Source organism: Nomia melanderi, chromosome 10 (genome assembly GCF_051020985.1).
Source record: "Nomia melanderi isolate GNS246 chromosome 10, iyNomMela1, whole genome shotgun sequence".
NCBI lineage: Eukaryota > Metazoa > Arthropoda > Insecta > Hymenoptera > Halictidae > Nomia > Nomia melanderi.
In genome coordinates, this window is record NC_135008.1 from 7,540,691 (window position 1) to 7,562,899 (window position 22,209).

At 40.3% G+C, this 22,209-nt stretch overlaps 2 protein-coding genes across 10 annotated transcripts in view; both read right to left on the minus strand.

The window, feature by feature from the left end:
• Positions 1-14,383, minus strand: part of babo (TGF-beta receptor type-1 babo) — a 59,989-nt gene extending 45,606 nt beyond the window's left edge. For 2 of the 4 annotated variants that reach the window (XM_031983196.2, XM_031983195.2), the window contains exons 1-2: positions 13,287-14,383; positions 2,530-2,644 (exon numbers count right to left, since the gene is read on the minus strand). In XM_031983196.2, the coding sequence (XP_031839056.1) occupies positions 2,530-2,644; positions 13,287-13,371 (200 nt within the window). In that variant the 5' untranslated portion in view covers positions 13,372-14,383. The remainder of the gene's footprint in view (positions 1-2,529; positions 2,645-13,286) is intronic. The other 2 variants (XM_031983197.2, XM_076371373.1) reach the window with 1 other exon arrangement.
• Positions 14,384-14,666: 283 nt separating this feature from the next.
• On the minus strand, positions 14,667-22,135 carry sgl (UDP-glucose 6-dehydrogenase sgl). Of its 6 annotated transcripts, none has more exons than XM_031983198.2 (6): positions 21,968-22,135; positions 20,656-21,074; positions 17,982-18,179; positions 17,074-17,520; positions 16,167-16,322; positions 14,667-16,084 (listed from the first exon to the last, which is right to left on the minus strand). In XM_031983198.2, exons 1-6 carry the CDS (start codon positions 22,110-22,112, stop codon positions 15,908-15,910), a joined length of 1,542 nt encoding a protein of 513 aa, XP_031839058.1. In that variant the 5' UTR covers positions 22,113-22,135; the 3' UTR covers positions 14,667-15,907. The 6 variants fall into 6 exon arrangements, with proteins under 6 accessions (XP_031839058.1, XP_031839062.1, XP_031839063.1 ...); XM_031983202.2 differs by having other exon boundaries at positions 14,673-16,084; positions 21,952-22,118; XM_031983203.2 differs by having other exon boundaries at positions 14,676-16,084; positions 21,847-22,098.
• Between the last annotated feature and the right edge of the window lie 74 nt (positions 22,136-22,209).

Genomic DNA, 22,209 nt, shown 5'->3' on the forward strand with positions numbered 1-22,209 from the left:
AGATTACGCAGCAATGAAGATCTTTCTAAAGAAGACTTACACTATGCTCGCTCTAAATAATGAAAAGGACTCCTTCTTGTAGAGGAAGTTATTGAGGAACGACCAATGATATTCGGATACAAATTTCTTGCATAAGTAACAGGTAGTCTTAGTCGCGAGGTTCTGGAATACTTCAAGATTTCGTGTATTCCAACGGGGCACCGAAAAACGTGACTTCTTCAACGGTAGAATAAATTCTCATTTGCCTATCGTCGCGACGTCGTTGACGATAAAGTCGACCAGCAACGATCACCGACGACAGATTACAAGTACACGAAGCCTTTTCGATCCGATTCAACTCGCTTCCCCGTTTGTTCGAGGACTGTTCGTGTTCGTTGTGGCTACCCCCACGCGTTCACCAAACAGAAAGAAACAAAAAAAAAAGAGGAAAAGAGACCGTAACGTAGGGATAAGAGAAGCAATACTGGAAGTTTGTGCCGGTGGATCGGAGACGGTTCTCGCTGATCAGTTGAATCCCAATCCCGCCGGTCTCCGGCGAGAAATCTGAAAACCCGGCGTGCCCGCGAAGCGTTACCAACGCGACCACCGGCCGACAACAATAATTCGTTTCCGTCGAAACTCCCGAACCAGTCGCTAATCATGCCCCGCAGGGCTGACTGGAAAAAAGCGGCTAAACGTTCCTGGAAACTACAACGGAGCGGGGGAATCGGGGATTGCGGAGGTGTGCGGGGGAGTGGGGAATCGATCGGTAACAGAACGTGACTGTTCAACTTCCTTTCGCGGTGGACACGATCGAAGCGGTGGGAATTAACGGGGTTGCTCGAAATATTCGGGCGCGGTGTGAAAACGGGATAACGCTCGATTTCAAGCAAATACGAAAGATTCATTAAAAAACGAAGCATTTCCCGATCCACGCGTGTTACCCGAAACACTGGAAATATCCGATCGATTATCGAACACACGTCCCAGCGAAAGTTCTCCCGAGATCCTTAAACGGATAATCCCGGCGCAACCTGTCTCGAAATTGTCGGATCCGTCTCGATAAAACGCTCGCGACTCGGAACAGTATCGGAATTATGTAAGAACGATAACGGCTAATCTAGTTTTCATGCGGCCCATTTAACCGGGGAACGATAAAATCAAATTCCAACGGTGGCAGCCGATTTTGTTCTGTTTATCGTTCCAATGGAGAACCAAAAAGAGAGAGACGATCGTTAACTTTGGATAGAGTATATCGAATGGGTCTCATCGTAGAAAATGAGCTTGTTTGTTTAATAAAGTGATCGATTTTATTTTTTCAATACTTTCGAGTGGTAACCCTTTCCAAACAAAGGCCTGATACGGCTCGACAGGGAACTTTTACCGTTGACGTTCAAACATTCGACTATTTCATCAAGCGAACAGCTCTTCTTTCAGCTATTTTATCGTTTAAAATATCGCTTAACTTGTTACTGTTCGACATATTTAATATTTATATTTGTTTATTTATTTATTTATTTATTATCGACTGAGCATTAATCTGGTTGGCCACACTTCGTTGGGTCTGAATGAATGTAGTTTCATTAAATTTTCCAGCGTTTTGTTTCGCGGGGTCGATCATTTAGGTGAATGAACAGCTTAAATGGCGGCGTCACGTCCGAGTCGCGGCTGAATTCTTGCGAATACGTTGGTTTTCTCTTTCCCTGCGCGCAATAATCGCGAAACGACCAATGTTTTCGTTTCTTTTCTTTTCTTCTCCAGTGGCTGCGACAGTACGATCAAAACAAACGCGTTTTTCAGCGGCACGCGGCATAACGTTATTCGCGACAACAGTTATTGCACAATTCGCTATACGGATACTTCCAAGTGCGAGCTTCGGACAGATCGGGACACGTCTGACCGGGTACGTATTGCGAATCGAACGATTGTGCCCAACGAATTTCGCGATCCGATTAATTTCGATGTTGACTTTTGACAAAAAAAGAAATTTGTCGCGGTAGAGATGGGAGAATTGAAGGAAACAATCATGTATCGCTTTTAATTTCGACCCTAATATTTGAAAAGTAGTTCCCTTCAAGCCTTTCAGTGGAGACTTCTCTGTCGATCACTATGTCAACATTGTTATCTATTTTTGAAACGCTATTATACTAATACGTTTATTGAGAGTTAGACAAGAAGTTATCAATCACGGAATAATCCAATAAATTGCTTTACATAACCGGTCATTAAGTTACATAATTAAATTATACAATAACGATAAAGTCGCACGCGAAACGTGTCAGTGTATCGGCTAGGTTAAATAATCACGCCTTTATCGCGATTCGAGCGTTGCAAATTTCTACGGTTTATGAAAATAGGTATTTGAAGGATGTAGAATAGTGTGGGGTTGGGGGTCGGTGGGGTCGGGGTGAGTGAGTGAGTTCACAGGCGATCGATCTGATGGTCAGAGTACACTCGGCTGTAATACGACGACGAATCGACGGCGAAGAGAATTTTTGTCAGTGGAATTGCTCTCTCATAGCGCCACCACGCATGCACGTAATACGTTACCTCCGAGCGTACGTGATAACATCGTTCTCCAAGCTGGTGCTGGCAAAACAATAGCCGTCGGTCTCGCACGTGTGATTGGTATCCGTGCAAATATCGCAGTGACACTTCAACAGTCCTGGAAAAAAACATGACAGATATTTAGCGGACCTTAAAACGAACACTTATCACGATCAGAGTCACTTAGGACACGTTCATGAGCCATGATTCTTAATGAAATGTTTGCAGATTACGCGACATAATTAGGAGTGATAAATGTAATTGATATTCTGGGAACGTAATGGAACTCGCAGTGGAAAAGTAGTATAAACGGCAGATAAAAGATGATAGGACAGGATATATGTTGATAGATCGGGCAACTTTTGATGTAAAACAGGTCTTGACTATCGTAAGCAGGTGTAGAAGTTCAAAAAGTGTGAATCGATCAGTTTGGGAACAGTCTAGAGGATCCTGTAGGCTAGCAATGATCAAACTATTCTATCGCTGATAGTTAACTTAGACGAACAAAAGTTCTGTATTCGCTGTGTGGAATATTTTCAAACGCTTAGGCAACTACTTTCGACTGTATACCGAGCATGTACCGCGATAAAAAATGGAACTTGTTGTATGGTGATACCGATCGTGTCTTTGATAGTCAACCAGGAGTTTGTTTTTGTACAGAATTGTTTTTATCGAGCCCACTGGTGCCGAAGAACTTTCAGATCTACGATAAAAAGCGAAAGAGCAATTTTGTTTTTTGTATTGTACATCCAAGTAATATATGTACCTATATACGATCAGTCTTTTATTTGACGCAAGAAGTTAATTTCTTTGAGCATTTGAAAGTAATCTTAACCTTGACAGACTCGAGAAGCTTAAGAAAAAGTGTACCTTCAGGCTTGAATATGCCACGATTTACAGAGAATTATGACGCCCAGCATTTTCTCAATAACTTATCACTCCGATAATGACGTAAGTCGTGCCGAAGTTAAAATGAGACGCGTGAATTTGCATACTCGCAAACAATCCAGTTATTATTATGATTAGCGAATTTGAATACATTCGTGATGTACATAACCGCTCAAAGTTCGGTACGAGGAACGAAATTGTTAATACAGCTTACGATCTTTTTATGCTACACCGATATCAGTTTAATCCTAACCGACGTTCCTGCAGAGTAAACAAGATCTTTCCTTCGTTCCAATTTCAATTATTCATACCGATAAATATCTGTGTTTGCATAAACAGCTACTCCTCTACGTACCGCTTAATCATGCAATATGCAATAGAATATTTAGATCATTTATTGCATTTTTCTTCGTCCATTTTGTTTGCGTACAACGCGGAGCAATTAATTAAATTCGTATTAAATCAGTATTCCCGAGCAAATCTATTCTGCCAGCCTTCCTCGAATCATCTCGCGCAGCAAAACATGAACACGAGATTTCCAATTCAAACTAACAAGCGCTTTATCAAGGAAACTGATTGCTTGCTTATCTGCACATCAAACAGTACCTAATTAGGGGTCTCCCCGATGTTTCAAATATTCGATCCTTCTTCTACACAATCTATCTACATATACACGCAAAACAAGGATTCTGCACGATCTTCAAATACATATTAATATCGCTAATTTAAAACTAATATAACGAACCTTCCTACGTAAATAAAAAGATGTTGATACGCGAAACTAGCCAACACTAATCTCTGCACAGAAATCAACAATTCATTTACAATTCCTAAACATCCTATTATAAAAACAAATGTAGTCTGTAATTTGAGAATTCTAACGAGGCACAGTATCAACTTGTGAAAGAAAAAAGAAAAAGATGACAATGTATAGACATTCACATTTTTTAATTTCCTTTTCAAGGTGATCATCGATAATTTGATCTGTTACAATCGTCAATTGTTGCTAATCTGCAACTGAAACCGAGACGATTAGAGTGAGTACCACTAATCAGTAATTGTAACCTGCAACAATGACGATAACCTGCAACCGAATTGAAAGTTGTATTTTCATTCCTGAATCCGTGCGACTCGCAGTGTTCGATTCTCACAGAAGAATGCCGAGCGGTAATACATCTCGTCCGTCGTCGGGCCGCCAGGATACACGGTTTCGGGCCGTGGTGTACGACTTGACGAAACGAGTTTAATTCAAGTCATTAGCGCACGCCCACATCGGATGTTTGGTCCCTCTTTGCCCCTCTATATCCCGGGAACCCGAAGAACCCGTGCGCTCGGCCAGCTAAAAGGGCTCCGAAACCCGAGGAAATACCTGTACAAGAGATTCGCCGCATACCGGGCCTGTAGGACGTTCCCTTTTTCTTTTTTCTGTGCGCGAGGACTACGAAAGACGCTATTCGGGGCCTTGTCTCAGCTAGAACTCGATGCTTCGCGGGCTGTTCGCGGCGGACCCTTCGATTCGCATACTGCAAGAATTCGTAAACCTTTTCCTCCTTTGTTTCATAAGGAAAGTTGTTCCGAAGATTCCTTCGAAACACTTTTAAACCAAGAAAATTCGAAATAATATTAAATTATAAATAAGAATACAAAATTGTATTTATCATTTCACATTTCCCATTTCTTATTTCCACAGAAAGATTGAAAAATTCATGTTCACTTTCTATTTTTAACGTTCAAGTGTCTTTATTCCTTTAGTGCCAAAAGAAAGGCGATCCGATTCGCCCCCGGCAACTCTACATACTTCTGTAAATGAAGTGAGAAGAGACCAGCCTAATGGGTACGTATTATCTCGGAAACGTTCGTTTGGATCACGCGCAAGAAGCTGCTATCCACGACGAAAAGATGCAGCAATGACGCGATTAAATTCTGTCGACCGCGGTGTGGCTCACCGTAACATCCGACGGATTACAGTGACATCGTTTTACAGCATTGTCCCGAGGCGAGGCAGATACAGATAAAAGTTACGTGTCGTTGCCGCGGGTAAACTTCCCTCGCAAACAGCTTTTGTCGAGCGACCGCGATACGAAAGCGCTCAGAACCGAGCAACTATAATCGAGTTGAACGGCGAACGGCTAACAAAACGTTAACGAAACAGGAGCTCGGTCTCGCGCAAAGTAGCCGGCGAACCTTCGCCATTCAATGCTCGCCGCTGTTCCATGTAATTTCCTTGTGGGATCGAACAGTCAACCTCGGCGAGATATTCCGATCGCGCAAAAATTGATTCGTTGCTCGAATTACACAACAGAATACATTCTAATCTTCCTTAATTCAATTACAGATACTTATTTATCTTAACCTGAAATATCTCTTCGCAATTTTGGGATTCCTTGTCTCCACGAACGCGAAGAAAATCATCCAGAGTTACTCAGATTCGAAGAATCTAAAGATATATAATTTTCTTATAAATTGACTGTTAGTTTATTTTATAAGGACATCGAATTCCATTTGTGTTATCCAAAGTTTCATTTTCTATTCCTTCGGGCCGAAAGATATGCGTTGCTTTCTGAAGCATGTGGCAAAGACCACTAAAATTAAATTCATTACTCTAACGATTTTCGAAGTAAACCTTTAAGTGGAAAGGTTAAACGTCTCTTCGACGAGAAGCTGGGTCAACGCTGAAAGGATTTCCTGTTCGGAATGGTTTGCACGTCATGTGCTGAATTTTCGATATCATGCCGCTATTAAGAATTTCGGGCGTACTGCGTGTCGTGTTTAGATCCCATCGGTGTAACGAGCGCAAATTTCGAGATCAGTCCAGTCCCCATTCGACTCGCTGTTGGATCGCAGCTCTAAATACGAATCGCGCGATGGTTACACGGCCAATCACGAATCTGCGCCACGGAATACATTACACGGCGGACGGTACGCGTTCCAGCGTCATTGCTCCAGTCCGACAATTCCTTGAAAGATAATCTCCGGACGGTGGTTGATAGAGGATATCGTCAAGGATCGGCGATTCCCGATCGCGAACTCGGTCGGCACCGACGCGACCTACTTATAGGGTGAATCAATAGTCGCCAGGGACTTTTTCTAAAAAATACTGTCTCGCATGTTCGCAATTTTTTCCAAGCATTTACTTGATTATTGACATTTTTATGTGTTTACTATCTCTGAAACTTTTATATACGCATTTCTCAGAACATTCATGTTCCGTTCAGATTTTCTTCGATGTTTCTATATTATTTTCAGACATTTGTATTTGTTTTCTTATTTATTACGCTCTCTCCTAAACTTCCCACTAGAAACTAGTCATTTGTCTTCGTCCCACGGACTCGTTTTTCAATTATCTACCGAAGAAACGATCGGAAAGAGGTTCTTGCGGTCGTCGGCAGCCGCGCAAGAGAAAATTAAGAACTCGCCACGATGAGTCATATTTAGAACGGCAATCGATCGTTCGGGCAATACTGTCTAAGTTCATTTAAATAAATAATTGAGTCGCGATCGGGACTCGTCGCGCGAGGAAAGTGAAAACGAAAAATCGACGTCCTACTGCGAACGAGAACAAAGCCCGAGGGACAATTTTCTCGGTAATCTTTCAATGATACGCGAAACCGATAACAGAGGGTAATTTAATTAAGAAAAAAGAACAGAAAAGAAAGAAAGAAAAAACGGGCGAGGGATTCGTGGACACGCAAAAGAGCGATTTTTCGTCATAGTCTATTTTTAGCATGCAAATTCTACCTAACGGTGTAACCAGAAATGAGATGGTAATCGTTCCTAACTGTAAACAACGGGCTTGATTTAGCGGCTCGCATAATATTAAAAATAATCGAGGTTGCGGCAACTATTCGTCCGAACGGCTGAGACGGAATGTAATTTATACCGGCGATCGAAGTTTATTACAGACGATACGATCGCAAGCCGTCGAGAAACCATGGGAACAACAGCAAAAATCGTTGAAACCATAAACTCCTCTGCCCGATAAAGAAATCTTCGTTAAAGTTTATCGATACACTGAGAAGTCTTGTATATAACCGTTCTAAAGATCAAGAATCGTCCGCTGATGCCGACAATAAAAGAAAATCCCAGAATACAGCTCGTTTTCCGTGTAATTTGCGATCAGCGATGCGGAAGGGAAATAGATTTCCTTGGTTTCCGATTAGCAAATGCAAAACCGATATAACATCAACGCAAGCTGGTTATAAATTATTGATTCGCCGATTTTTTCCCATCATAAACAAAACAATTATCTCGTAATAACTTCTCAAGACTTGCCTCTTTTATGACATCTTGGTCGATCTCCTTTTGTATGCGCGAATATTATATAAAATGATAAATACGATAATGACGGTGCAATCTGCATTTCATGTAATCCGATCGAGCATTCGGTTCGAACGAGTCCCGAGACTCCGAATATCTTTCCTTCTCGTACCGTTTAACGATTTCTTACTTATCGTTTCCCGTCCTGTCAAGCGAAAATCTGCAAATTACAAGGAGTTAAGGATCACATGAAATCCAGCGAATCGAAAATCACGAGTCACAACGGGCGAAGCGGGTTCTAATGTACCCAAAAATCATAGAAAACGACACGGCGAACGTGGAAAACAATGAAATTTCACTGTACTTCTATCGAATTCATTCTTTCACGTGGAATCACATCCTTCCCGTTCGAATTGCCGTCCACAGGACACCCAGTCGCGTTATTATTAGCGTCGAACGTGTTAAAATAGAGACAAGTGTCCCAGACCTTTATCCCGGTGGACGCCAGACGGCCCGAACGCGTTAATTTCTCGGGTAACGAGTTAATTGCCGTGTGCGGTAATACCGTGTAATTTATAGTGTACTGGCAGCAAGTACAAAACTAAAAGAGGAAAAAAGAAACAGAGGAGGCGTTAAACGTACGCGGCGGATTAAGAAGATTACACGAGCGTTTCCTCTCGAGGAACGGGGAAAGACACGCCTACACCGGAGAAATGGAAAGCGGAGGAAGCGTATAACACCCACGCTGGCGAAATGCGAAATTGTAATTCACGAAGTGCCCGTGTAACACGTGTTAATTCAACCACGGAATTTATTATCCAACGGGATAAATCTGTACCCAGTCGGGCGCGTATTGTTAGGCGCGGGAGATTACACGAGTGTTTCCTCCGCGATTCGAGAGAGAGAGAGAGAAAGAGAGAAAGGGGGAGAGAGAGGGAGAAAGAGAGAGAGAGTAAAAGAGAGAGGGCGAAAGAGAGAGAGAGAGAGAGATACACCCACGTCGCGCAGATTGGAAACTCGATTCGCTAAATATAAATTCTTGTTATTATCAACCTCACTTAAGCCGCCGGATACATTGTTGTGAGGTTTGTTTATTGCCGTGAATCGGTCTTTCGCGAAGCTGAAACCCCCTTGCACTATAGCCTCGCGCCGAACACGTTGCTGCCCAAGAATCGAGTCAGCCTCGAACGGGCAGCTTCGATAAAGGATTCATAAAGGCCACCGTTTCTTCTCTTCTTCCTTTCTTTTCTGTGCCGAACATAGGTGCTCGTTCTTCGACCTGTTTTCTTATTCATCGGAAATGACGAATTTACGATTAGCACGTTAAATGCCGCACGATTTCATAGAGTATCATACGCGTAATATTAACCCTTTGCCGCCGAATGCCACTATAATGGAGCCTTCAAGCTTTGACTTATAATTTCGAAAACTGCAAACGAATAATTTAATTATTCAAGTAATGAGAGATTGATATGTAGTTTCATTTGTCTAGTATGTGAGACTTTGATGCATAATTGAGCTGTCTTATGGAAAAGCTTTCGAAAAGTGTAAAACATTCTTGTCGGAGGGTTAAATCATTCGATTGAATTGCATTATTTTTGTTGCACGTTCATCTAGCTGAATGTCACCGTATTGGGTAGCATTATTTATAATATAGAAATGTTGTCAAATAGTCGTGATTTAACTGAATGAAATACAGTAATACAATTCGATTGTGGCTCACCGGTGCTCTCGCTGCGTTCAACGTGTTAAGTTGTAAGATTTACAATTTATAGAGGAAAAGGATGCCGAAACTGTCGACGCTACCTTCAACGACTTCCTGATATCTCTGAAGTGACATTTAAAAGTGGATTTGCAATCGGTTAAACGGGAGAGCATCGAATTAATTCCTACCGTTGAACGCATGTCGCGAAGTGATGGCGTTAAGGGCGAAAATCGTGTTTCTATTGGAACCGATTCGCGTCACGGATCGCGGAGGATCACGTACTCGCAGTCCGCGGTTCGCTCGTCATTGGTGGCAGACAGCGTCTCGTTAAGGTCGTTGCCGCGATGCCAACAGCCTTTTTCCCCAACCTACGACCGTTTTATCTGCGAACGCTAATAGTCGTAAGAACCCGTGAAACAAGAACTGCGGATTCGAAGACGTGACTCGAGCGACTCGACCCTGTGGAAACTGGGTAATGGCTGGCACGAAACGAGCGACGATTGTCAACAAGATTTTTGCGCGACCGGTAATTCCGTACTTAACGCAACAACTAAACGCATGCCTAGAAAAAAAGCGTACGTTGCACTTCATGAAAGTTGCAGGCAAATGTAAAAACAATTCATTGGTCATCGTGCGAACTAAAGAAGCAGCTTGTTTCTTTAACGGTTGGATTACTTTTTTACTGAATAATTTTAATAGCTTATCATAGCGTACAGTTAAATTACTTTTTTACTGAATAATCTTAGTAACTTATCGTAGGTTGTAGCTTAATCGTGTTGACGGTTCTTACGTGAATAACTTAATGATTTTCTTTTAAATAGTCACTCTAAGAAGAAAATTACGTTGTCCTATTTGAAAGGGCCACGACGATGCGCGATTCAAATTGCTGTTGCCATTGAAAAACTTATTCCTACGTTTAAAAGAGAGATTGTTGAATAACCGCCGGTAGGTGGAGCGTTCGAAGTTCTACTCTGTAAAGGGTGAATGATGAATCCATTACGAAAGCTTAACAAGGAGCGTCAGACGTATGACGGATCACGGCCGCGGGAAAATCTTTCCGACGCGATGCCGAAGATGAAAGTCATTGTTTGCCACGGTGCCCTCCCTTGCCGAGAATGCTGATAAGTTCTGAGGACGATACCGAGGCGTCAACGCGCAATAAACGTTGCTAGTTAGGGGGGTGTTCGATAACCGCGATAAAACTGTACCGCCGGTAGAACTTGAGCCGCACATTGTCTCTTCAGATCGATATTGCATTGGACTAATGTCATCCACCTTTCTGCATTTCGGTTATTAAACACGTGTCAGCGGTCCTATATTGCCTCCAGATCAATTTTATGATTTATTAAAGAAGTTTTTCTTTTTTTCTGTCAACGAAGATGTAAGTACACGCGGTTGTACATAATTATCATTGAATAATTCAAGATTGAAAAATCTTACTCGAAGAAACATACAAAAGAAATTCGAACATGATCCCTGTAAGCTAATTACTGTAATTTGTTATGATCTATCGCACAAAAGAATGAATATACAATAGTCAATAGTATTTTGCTACTTTTCCTTGTCGCTCGTTTTATACACCAGTTTATGGCATTATGAGTTATAAATGGCGAACAAGAAGTTCCTTACATCCCTAGAGGTCCGAAAGCTTGTTAAATGATACGTGCTCCTTATATCAGACACTTGTACGAAAATAATTGTGTGGTGTTAAGATGGCCGCAAAAGCGCGAGCAGAATTTGGAACAATGTGAATGCATTTCAAGTAGTTGGAGAGGTTGAATTGAACAGCGCCACTTTAGGATAAATATACATGAGGACCTACATTTCAGAGTAGATAAAACGGTATCCCTAAAAAGTAGAAGTAACTCCAATTTTGAAGAAACAAATCGACAAACAGTTAAAAACATGTTTCATAAATAATGTTTACAAAACGTCTGTAAACAGATGAACTTTTATTGAAGAAACCTTTTTCACATCGAGAAGAGTCTGATCAGGTTTAGCATTCTACTGGGTTTTTTTGCACGGTGTTGTTTATTTGTAAATTATGTCAGAGAAAGGTCAGTAAGCCGCAAGCAGGAGGAAAAATGCTAACCAGAAAGTGTCTTACTTAACGACCGACAGAAAGCAGAAATAAAAGAACAGCTGGCGAGGATATGTTCGCAATAATCAGTTCGAGACTCGGTCCCGAATGTGTTTCATAAAAGAATCAATTGCATACATACATTTGCAATGTATTGACAAAAGATTACGTATCGGTCAAAAACGATTGGATTTCAGAATCGCGAGATAACGCTTATCGTCGGCTTCGTTAATGAAAAAAAAAGTCGAAGCTGCACAAGACACGCGTTTTCGTAACAAATAATTGGCGTCGAAAAACCTTGTATTATATCTTTAAAAAAAAAAAGAAACCGAAACTATTTTTAATACTAGAACACCTAGAACGTTCGAATATAGCAAAACACTGAGTCGAATTATTTAATTTAAACGTAACAACGTCGAGACTTTCATCGAAATATCGCTTAATATTCCGGGTGTATTTTCAATACTCGAGGATTTGAATATTTGAACAGTTGAAATTAATGGCGTCCATGAAACGTGCACCAGCAACGGTGACTACTCTGGTCAAGTAACGTCTTTCAATAATTCACGGAAACATATTGTATCAAATTTCACGGACAAAAAGCCACATTTCACGTTTAATGTTTAGTATAATAGTATAAAGGTGTTTGTAAGTTACTCGACTATTAAACAAATTGCACGTGAATGTCGTGAAGAACGAATTTAAGATATAAAATATCAATTATCGGGCCAATACGTATAATAGATCCGATTATGTCTTAAATGCAATGTAAATTAAAAACAACACGGTGCACGAGGGTTAATACAATCGTTATAAAACGATCATAACGACCGGTTGACACGCAGCCGATGGAGAAGCTCGTTAAGAGCAACGTGCAAGAAAGATTCGCGAGTTTCAGGTCGCGACCACTTTGCTCAGTTTAGTATGACGTTTCGGTTAACGCGGAGAGAACGCGAAGAAAAGGAATCCATGGCAAGCCTGTCAAGGAAAAGGAGGAAAATATTGACAACCGTATCAATCGTCCGAGGTACGAGTTCATATGGACTGCAACGGTTAATACTTTTCGTGTACTTGTAGAATCTCGTGCACACAAGATTAATCGGCTGTTTAGCGCACAGTGTCGCGTTGCTTACACAACATTACACATTTCGGAAAATGAAGGAAAAGAAAGATGAAAAGAGCGGGAACACTGGTCGAACTAAAGGCACTAAAAATAAGCAGTGGTGGGTAAAAAATTACTTTATATAGTACATAGAAAACAATCTATTCGAATTAAATGTTTAAAACGATACGTGATTTGAAAGACATCGAAAATATTTATGGCGAAATATCTCTGTTGAGTTTCAATGTGTTCACGTAGGAATAACCTAAATAGAACATTTCGTCGACATAAAAATCCTACTTAACCTAAAAAAGCATTCACCTTGCAAATAGTATAATTCCCCGCAATAATGCCTACAGTTTACTATCGCTGTAAAGAAATATATTTCAAAGTACACATTCGACGAGGTTAAAATTTTCATTTTATATTTCAGATTTTATAATTTTATCTCATAATTTTGCATTTTATCTTAAATATAATTTCATTCAAACTGCCTAAGAGTTAATATTGGCAATGGTATTCGAAACGTTTATTCTCGAAATTATACCCCAACGCCGGTAGAAAGAATGACAGACAGGTAGAGGAACAGACGGATAGGAAAAGGGAAAGGAGATGAAGGGGGAGGGAAACTTGAAAAAGGAACAGACAGACGGCAGATTGGCGCGAGAGAGAAACAGAGAGAAAGAAAGAGAGAGAGAGAAGGAATGGGCAGTAAAAGCATTACATACCGTCCACAAGGTATGACGTGTGGAATAAACAGAGGAGCGCCAGAGCGAGAAAGCTCGCTATGCCGCCGTCGCACGCGCCTCTCATCTTCCCTGAGGCTTTTCGTCGTGATCGTCCCGCCGTTCACGGCCTCCACTCTCCTCTCGCAAAAACGGCTGTAGCTCAATGGCGACGACAGGAAACGGCGGCACGAGGATCGCGATCGACGTACGCACGACGGTCCTCCTGCGGGCCTTGTAATATCATCTTCTTGTCGACACGGGGATAAGGCGAAGTTCCCCGTCGACGGAACACTTGTCACCGGTGTGATCGCCGCTCGCTCTCATACGAGCGCACACAACGAGCGTGCACAAACGGGACGCACAGTGGTTCTTCGTTACTCGGTTCCCGTGTTGTCTTTCCTTCGTTCCTCGCGTCCCGCTCTCATCGCAACTCGCGTTGTATATAATGCATATGCGTTAACAATGTCTTTCCCTCCCTCTTCCTCGCCCGCGGCTCTCAGTCTGTCACTCTATCCCTCTCTATCACTCTCGCGACAGCTCCGTTCCTTCACCGCGCCGACAACGCGATCGAACAGAGACACACTCACTACCGTGCGCACACTTTGACAGAGTACACGACCCGATCGCGTAAAGAGGTTATTTTCTTTTCCCTCAGGTTTGTGCGTACAGTGCGCGCGTCACGCGAAGAACACTGTCGTTGCCCCTGGTCGTCTACTTCGCGCAAGGCGAGCCGCCATTTTCCTACTGTGCTGATAGGCCCGGCCTATTATCCCTCTCGGCCAACAGAAAGAGAGGACACGCGCGCGACAAGGGAAAAAAATAACGGCCCTCGAAACGATTCACTGGTACCACGATCACTGGCTCGGTCTAGCAGAGATCGCACGCTGCCAACGGTCCGGCATCCTCGTTTTCACACTTGCCGAAACGAAACCACTGTCAATACACCACTGTCACGCACGCGGAACACTCGCGAGTTTTCACGATGAATGCGGAGCGAGCGACTCATACTGTTGCTACTGCTGCCGCTACTGGCCGTCACCGCTGCCGCCGCTGCTGCTGCCTCCGCTTCTGCATCCAGTAGTTTCTTCAGCGGCGCCATCGCTCTTTTCTGCACCAGGGCCGTAAACAATTCCCACGAGTCCTTGACAAATCGGAGATTTTTTTTTATCGATACGTTAACTCTCTTCTCGGTACTCTATAACGTTTAAATCGGTGAATTTGATGAAGGTAATGCGTCCAGAGTAACGCTGGTATTGATTTATTTGTATTTCCCAGAATTTGTTTTTGTAGAACGTTTCTAATGTAGGATATATTGTCTGAAATTATAGAACATATACTTTCGTGTTCGTACACGGAGGGCAGGGAATGGAATAGAAGTAAATGTTGTATTTTATGTAATTTATATCAACATTTATTTATAAATTTTATGCGCACATAACCGCAAAATTAAAGATACATTGTATGAAATAAATGTAGGGTCGGATGTAATTTGTAACAATTTCGTGAACTTGGTAAAATGAGATTAATAATCATACGAATTAATATTCGTAAAATTTCTATGAATAATATAATCATTCGTTTAGTTCCATAAAACTGTTTTCGTTAACAATTTTCAATGATAACAATTACATTATTGCTATGTTTATCATTTCGTCCTTAATACTATTCTTATAAAGAAAAATATAATACTTTAAACACTAAAGTGTTTTCCATCGCTGAACAATGAGTCACTTTAGTAATAATTTCGTCGCATTATAAAAAATGGCGGAACCATTTCATAGGAATCATTCAAATGTGTAAAAATATTATCTAAAAAGGTTCGCATATCTTAGTGGAACCTTATATGAAATTTCTCGCAAGATGCGAGAGAAGAATTATTGATATAAAATATTTTAATTACAATAATAACATATATAAAACTTGAAACTACCTATCGCAGTATTTGATAAATAAAATGAAAATATTTCTAAACAAGTACAATTTTGCAGGAATGTACTGTATTTTGGGTGTTATGATTGTGAAGGTTTTGGCATGTACACAATATTGCACAGCAGAACAAATTTTTAAAATTTTGTTTTCTTTTCAATACTATTTCATTTCACCGTGTAAATGCCCATGATCGACAAGTTTACAATAGAAATTGCAACATACTTTTAATAGAGAGTTACAAATAATGTTACAATTTGTATTGTTCCAATTAAAATAAAGGGGAAATTATTTTATTCCGCTCTACCAAATTCTGAAAAAAATTTATACAAATGTATGACGCTGCTTCCGTTGCGCGTTATTGTATACGTCGATAAAACGTATTTGTCCCTGATCATTAACATTACGAACTAATTAACTTTCGCTTAATTATTCTTGTTCCACAATTCTTCGGTCCTAATGCAAATGTTTTACTCTGAAAACCTTGTAAATTTTAAATTCTCACGAACTTATTAAATAAAAAAATATTTTATACAATTATTGCCGCTTGGGTAACTACTTCGTGTAGAGGCAACGTAGAGTATATTATATATTTACCAAGTTTTAAAAGTAAAACATTCGCGTAATTGTTACTGAAACGAGAATTCGTTGAATTATAAAATTTAAATTTTTTATAACCTTTCGCGCAACTTCATCTACATTTGAGTCTGACTTCCCCAAGTCCTCGACATCGCCATTTTTGTAATCCTCTTTCCAATAGTTTGAACAATAAATCCAATCTCTTGCAACATATCATGGTCTAAAATTTTCCGTCCATCGAAAATGTATGCTGGTTTCATCATATTAAAATAGATTTGTTTATAATCCAATTCCTAAAAAAGAAATAGAAAAATACATCAAAATGAAGAATAAAATTGCACTCGTGTTGTTTCTTCAACGTTTATTGTCACTTACTATAAATTCATCCCATTCTGTGCAGACAACAATAGCGTGCGTGTCTTTTGTAGCGCTATAAGCGTCTTTGTAAATATTGATCCTACTTTTTATATTCTCAGGATCACTTGTTACACTTGGATGTGTTAGATCTTCGATAATTTGACTTTCCTCCACCTGCACGAATAAATCCAAAATTTACATTAATACCTTCCTTCAATAAATTTCTTTCGATAAATTTCTAAACAGAAACTTATGAAATGTCACGATGTAATTGCCGCAACCTTATTCAATAAATAGAAGAGTTTGAATAAACTTTACGACTATACGACGAGTCATTCAATTAAAGAACTGAAGTCAACCTTGAAATTTCTTATGCATCTATATAAAAAATACTTGCTCATACTACAGGCTATCCCCTTCGAATACTATACACATAAACAGTTTTTCGATATGTCCTCAATCCTTGAAGGTAAACGAAAGGATTCTATACAGGATGTTTCACAAGATACACATGCAACTTCAAGAGTCTATGAACATACAATACGACAGATGTGACAATTTCAATTGTATCAAGCTTCAAATATATACTGATTGTTTCCCAATGCACGTCACAAGCCGATATTTACCGCTTCACTATATAAAAGGGTCTTTCATACTACACAGACAATAATACTCAACATCGCTCAAAGTCTAAGAAACAAAAGATAATTTCAATCTGTTAAACGGAATGTGGCCTACATTTCTGAGCGTTCACACAGTCCGTACTAAACTAATTTTTGCTTAAGACATACTTTCGCTACAGATTAATACCCTATACAAGGAGCGCAGAATATTGGTATACTTCTCGTCGCAAATCGAACGTCCGCATATCGTGAGGATGCCTGTAGCAAGGATACCACTTTAAGCAGTCATTAAAGAAAATCACCTTGGGATCGTATATGTGAAGCATTGCACCCTCGTCGAGCAAAGTCTTCGCGACATGAATGGCCGGTGACTCACGCGTGTCGCCGGTGTTCTTCTTGAAGGCGAACCCTAGCATAGAGATCCGTTTGTCCGTAACGGTGTTGAACAGCGACTCGATCACTTTCACGGTGAACCTTGACTTCTGGTATTCATTCATGTCTATGACCTGTTGCCAGTAGGCAGCCACTTCGGGCAGGTTTAGGCACTCGCATATGTACACCAAATTCAATATGTCCTTTTGGAAGCAGGAGCCTCCGAACCCCACCGATGCGTGAAGGAACTTCGATCCTATTCGGGAGTCAAGGCCGACCGCCCGAGCCACTTCGGAGACGTCCGCACCAGTCGCCTCGCACACCGCCGACAGAGAATTGATGCTGGATATACGCTGTGCCAAGAAGGCATTGGCGGCCTAAAATCGTAATTAAATTTTCACCTAATTACGCAAACCATTTGCATCGTCGCCGGGAATTTGCCAAACAGTAGATTCGACGATAAAAATCGTGCCGTCACGTTACGAAACGTAGTCAAAATCGTAACGCGTGACGCCAACAGACACGTGCTCCGACAGCAGGTTCGTTCGACACACGTCCCGATAAAAATACTTGAACAATAGAAGCTAATTAGTCAACATATCAACCTTGTCAACTCTTCAAACTCAGTTCAATTTTTCCACGATTTCTCTGGTACTTAGTATCCGTGTCACAATACTAATTTATAATAAACGTTGTTTGACAAAACGTATTTCAGAATATAATTGATATAATATCTGATAGTTAAAATAATAATGTTGTTCGCTAATTCCTACGGAAGAATACGGCTCTGAAAGTGTCGGTATTTTCCATGTTTCCACGTTTCAACGAATTTTCTCACCAGCTTCGAGAGCTCTGAGCTCCACGTGTTCGTCGTTAATATGTTTTTCCGTGGGATCCAATGCTCGTAGACCTTGCACAATTCTTCCATGGCAGCTTGACCTTCTGCGGAATCTTCGCCGCCGATTAAAACGCGATCCGCGTTCATCAGGTCCTCGATCGCGGTCCCTTCCGCTAAAAATTCTGGGTTCGACAGAATCTGGAAACGGACAAACATTTGCTCCGTTACAATACGTGGTCGCTGCAGCGTGGACGAATGATAATCGGCTGACGCGTGATAAATGGAAAAGGCGGCCGGAAAGAGAAAAAAGGGTCATGATCGCGCGACCAGCGCATCGAAAGAAATGGCTCGAACGGCCGGCGTTAATTCAACAGGTATTCAACCTCTTACTCTCCGACATTGACTCGAACTCGGCGTTTCTGAACAGATTTAGCTAGTGCGTTCTGCAGCCAAAAATAAAATTAAAAAGACATGTCTTACGAATAATTCGTAAGGTCACGAGAAACATATGGAACGTCATTATGATAACAAAAAAATATTTATTCTACGTTATCGGAGACAAAAGCTTGAAAATTTTGTAGTTTAATGGTCCGATAGTGATACATGACTGAATTTGCACCGAAATTGCCACTATCAAGTTGTTTACATCTCATTACAAGACATTAGCATAAACGGTGCATTACAATACGCGAGAGTTAGAATGCGCCTTTCTCAACAGATTATATTCAAAACAGTATACACTGTAAACGGTAAATTGCGAAAGCGTTCTGTTAAATATCCAAGAACTTATATGCTGCATTGCACATTAAGTATGCTTTCCACAATTTCTAACTACATTTACTATTTATATTATGCATCGTTTAAAAAGTTGTCTTAACTGATTGTATAGTTTATGTAACGTTCAATGTAGATAGAAATGTTAGACAGATAGCTAGACAAATTTCGTAGTTTTCTGTTTAAAATGTCATTGGTATTACATAAACAGTGAAAACTTTGTTGCCATTTTAACTTTCTTATATCAGATAATTGCCTGGCCGTTTCTCTATCAATAGCTGACGTAGAAAAGGGTACTAAAGTAATTACTTCCGTCAGTTTGTTGAGCAACTACTCCAAAACTGACAAACCGTTAAGTTAATCATTCCAATATTCGTGTGAAACGATATCCACTGTTGCCCAGGAATGGGTACTATCTTAGATTTCGAATTTATACCGCTGATGATTATCAGAAAATCTCTTGTTCAAAGAAGTTTTCCGCTTACTAGAAAATCCAATTAAATTGCAATACAACGTACTATTTACTTTGGATATCAATGTAATTAATATGTTAATCCGATAACATATCATAAGGGCGCGCAAAATAGTTTCGTATTAGAAAAATTATTTTTCTTGGTAATTGATTAGCTATTCTTGTTCCTCAAAATGATGAATATTTAATTCATTTCACTGCTTTTGTACGGTGTTCTCAGAATTCTTATCGCGTATTGTTGGACGCGATATAACAATGTTAACGTGAAATCACTAAAATAGTGTATTCGCGTTGCAACAATATCTATCACGTGATTAGGTATCAAAAGACAAATATGTCTGACATTTGTTATCGTTGAATCTAATTTCCGACGGCTCAATAAACTATATATCTTCACACCTCCTATTCTGAATGCTTAATTCTTTGGGCTTTTTTATAGTAAAGAAATTATAATAACAAATGTACTTCTCATTCGAATAATAATTGTTAAATTTACCAATGGTTGACACTGCGTAATAGACGCAGACATAAATAAAATAAATAACTAATAAATTAACACTGAATATAATGAGTTCATTTAAATGGAAACTAAGGAAAATGGAAATCATTCGTCGGTCGACTGAATACTATTACCACGAATATTGACTCTCTTTCCAATTATTTTCAATCGAACAGATATATCCATGTCAGTCCTTGAATATCTCGATGCCGAGATTTGAAACGCTTGGCATACATCATGTGCGGAAATCCCGTAGCCCCATTTGGAAAGCACGTGTGCTTAAACGCCCATGAGCGTATCCGCACAGAGCAACACTGATCAACCGCGAGGGCCAATTGTGTCGAACAACATGCACGAATAATAGGTTATTCTAAAAATAAATGTTTATACGACGTGCGCCATATGGTCCGCCAGCAAAAACGCAGGGAATATATTCCATGAACGTGAACAGAAAAATCGTTTTGTAGAACAGAGTCTTGGATCTTATCTAATATCTACTTACTTTAGGTACTCACGTACCCAGGGCCTACGAAAACACCGTAAAGCCTATGAATAAAACAAAATCGAATAGTTCTTGTAAAAAACAGTATAAGTACCAAATTCGAACAAATTTTGTTTCATTAGTAGAGAATGCCCTACGAGTCAACGGAAACGCTAGTATAAAATTGAAGTTCAATTCCCTTTCCCTGACTAGTGACTAATAGTGCTAAAAGATGACATCATTGGAACGTCCGACTTAACGGTAGTTACCTCTATCTTTCCTCCTGAAACATTTAATGTTCGGCACGTACAGGGTTTACTACTAGTACCCCTCAATGAACAACAAAAAAAATTAAAAATTGGGGAAAAAGTATAGACGTGCTCAGGGTCTGCAAACATTATGATACGGTCCTGCTTCGGAAAGACATTTATATTAAATATTTCGTTACCTGATACGAAACGCCCGGCTTGTGATTAGCCCGCAGAATGTTCATAATGCTCTCAGCCGCTCTGACCGGCACAGTACTCTTCTCGACAACGATTTTGTCCCCGGTCGCAATTTCTGCGATCATTCTGGCCGCGCTCTCGACATACTTTAAATCTGCCGCCCTTCCTTTCCCGTTACCGAACGTCTTCGTCGGCGTGTTCACGGAAATGAATATCAGATCTGCCTCCTTGATCGCGGTGTCCATGTCAGTGGAGAAGAATAAGTTCTGCCCGCGGCAGATCTTCACCACCTCGTACAGACCGGGCTCGTAGATCGGGAGTTTGTCTGAATTCCATTGGCCAATCTTTTCTTTGCTCTTGTCTACAACGGTCACTTGGATCTCTGGACACTTCAAGGCAATAACGCTGCAGGTAGGACCTCCTACGTATCCAGCACCGATACAGCAAATTTTTCGGATCGTCATTTCTAACGACCCGAACGCTCTGTCCAACCAATAATTCGATTATTCGTTTGCTAACTGGAGGCCGGCAAAATTTCACGAATATTTCAAATACTATTTAATGTATCGAAGGGTATGTTGTTTATACTGTGAAGATGTTAGAACTTCCGGAAAACGTGATCTTCAATAGTATTGTATTACAGCATCAATTATCTTAGTGCACAATGGATTTCATAGAATAAATTAATAATGTATAAATAAGTCGTTTTAATTGAATAATTTTGTTTTCGAAACAATTTTCAATTGGTTTATAAGTTTGAATGTTTTAATGTAATGAGAATATTATTTCATTCGCGCAATATCTTAGGTACTGAACAAGTGATATGAAAGTCTACATTGCTAGAAGAGAATTCACCCCCGCTTGTATCAGTTTTCACGCGCAATATAAAACAATATTGAATATCTTATTTTATATTATGTCTATTATAATATTTCATTGCATTCAACTCTTCAAGTCTAAATTCGTATATGGATTATCGGATAGAAATTCAATATAGATTGTAAATGTCATAGTTTGTCAAGTTTTGTCGGTGACCGTCATTAGAATGCCGGATGACGGCTGCAGCATGCAATGCAAACAATGAACAGTCTATGAAACACTCTATAGTTTTAGAAAGTTTGAATGAACGTGTCTCGAATATCATTAATATTTGAAATAAAGTAATAAGATCATTCTTGACATGCTGTCGTTACCTGTAGCTAAAGCTTCTAAATGTATGCTCTAATAGAAAATGTGAGGCTTCTTGAAATCGACGGATGGACGGAAGTAAATGCTACGATAAATCAGCGATCACTAACCAGCCAAGTCACATACCATCACGAGCACGTTGACCAACGAAAGTTTTTAAAATACCGGACAGGACCGTAATGCAGACGAATCGTCGACACACTACAAAATACTGACGTAGCTGGGATACCAAGCGTCTCCCATCGTAAAATAGTCTAAACTGGAGGCGCATAGGTCGCACGCGCGGCCCCTTCTGACGCCTATACCCTGAGTTAACTGGCGCATGCGTATTTTAAAAATTTATAATTTCTTGTTGTATTATTCAAATT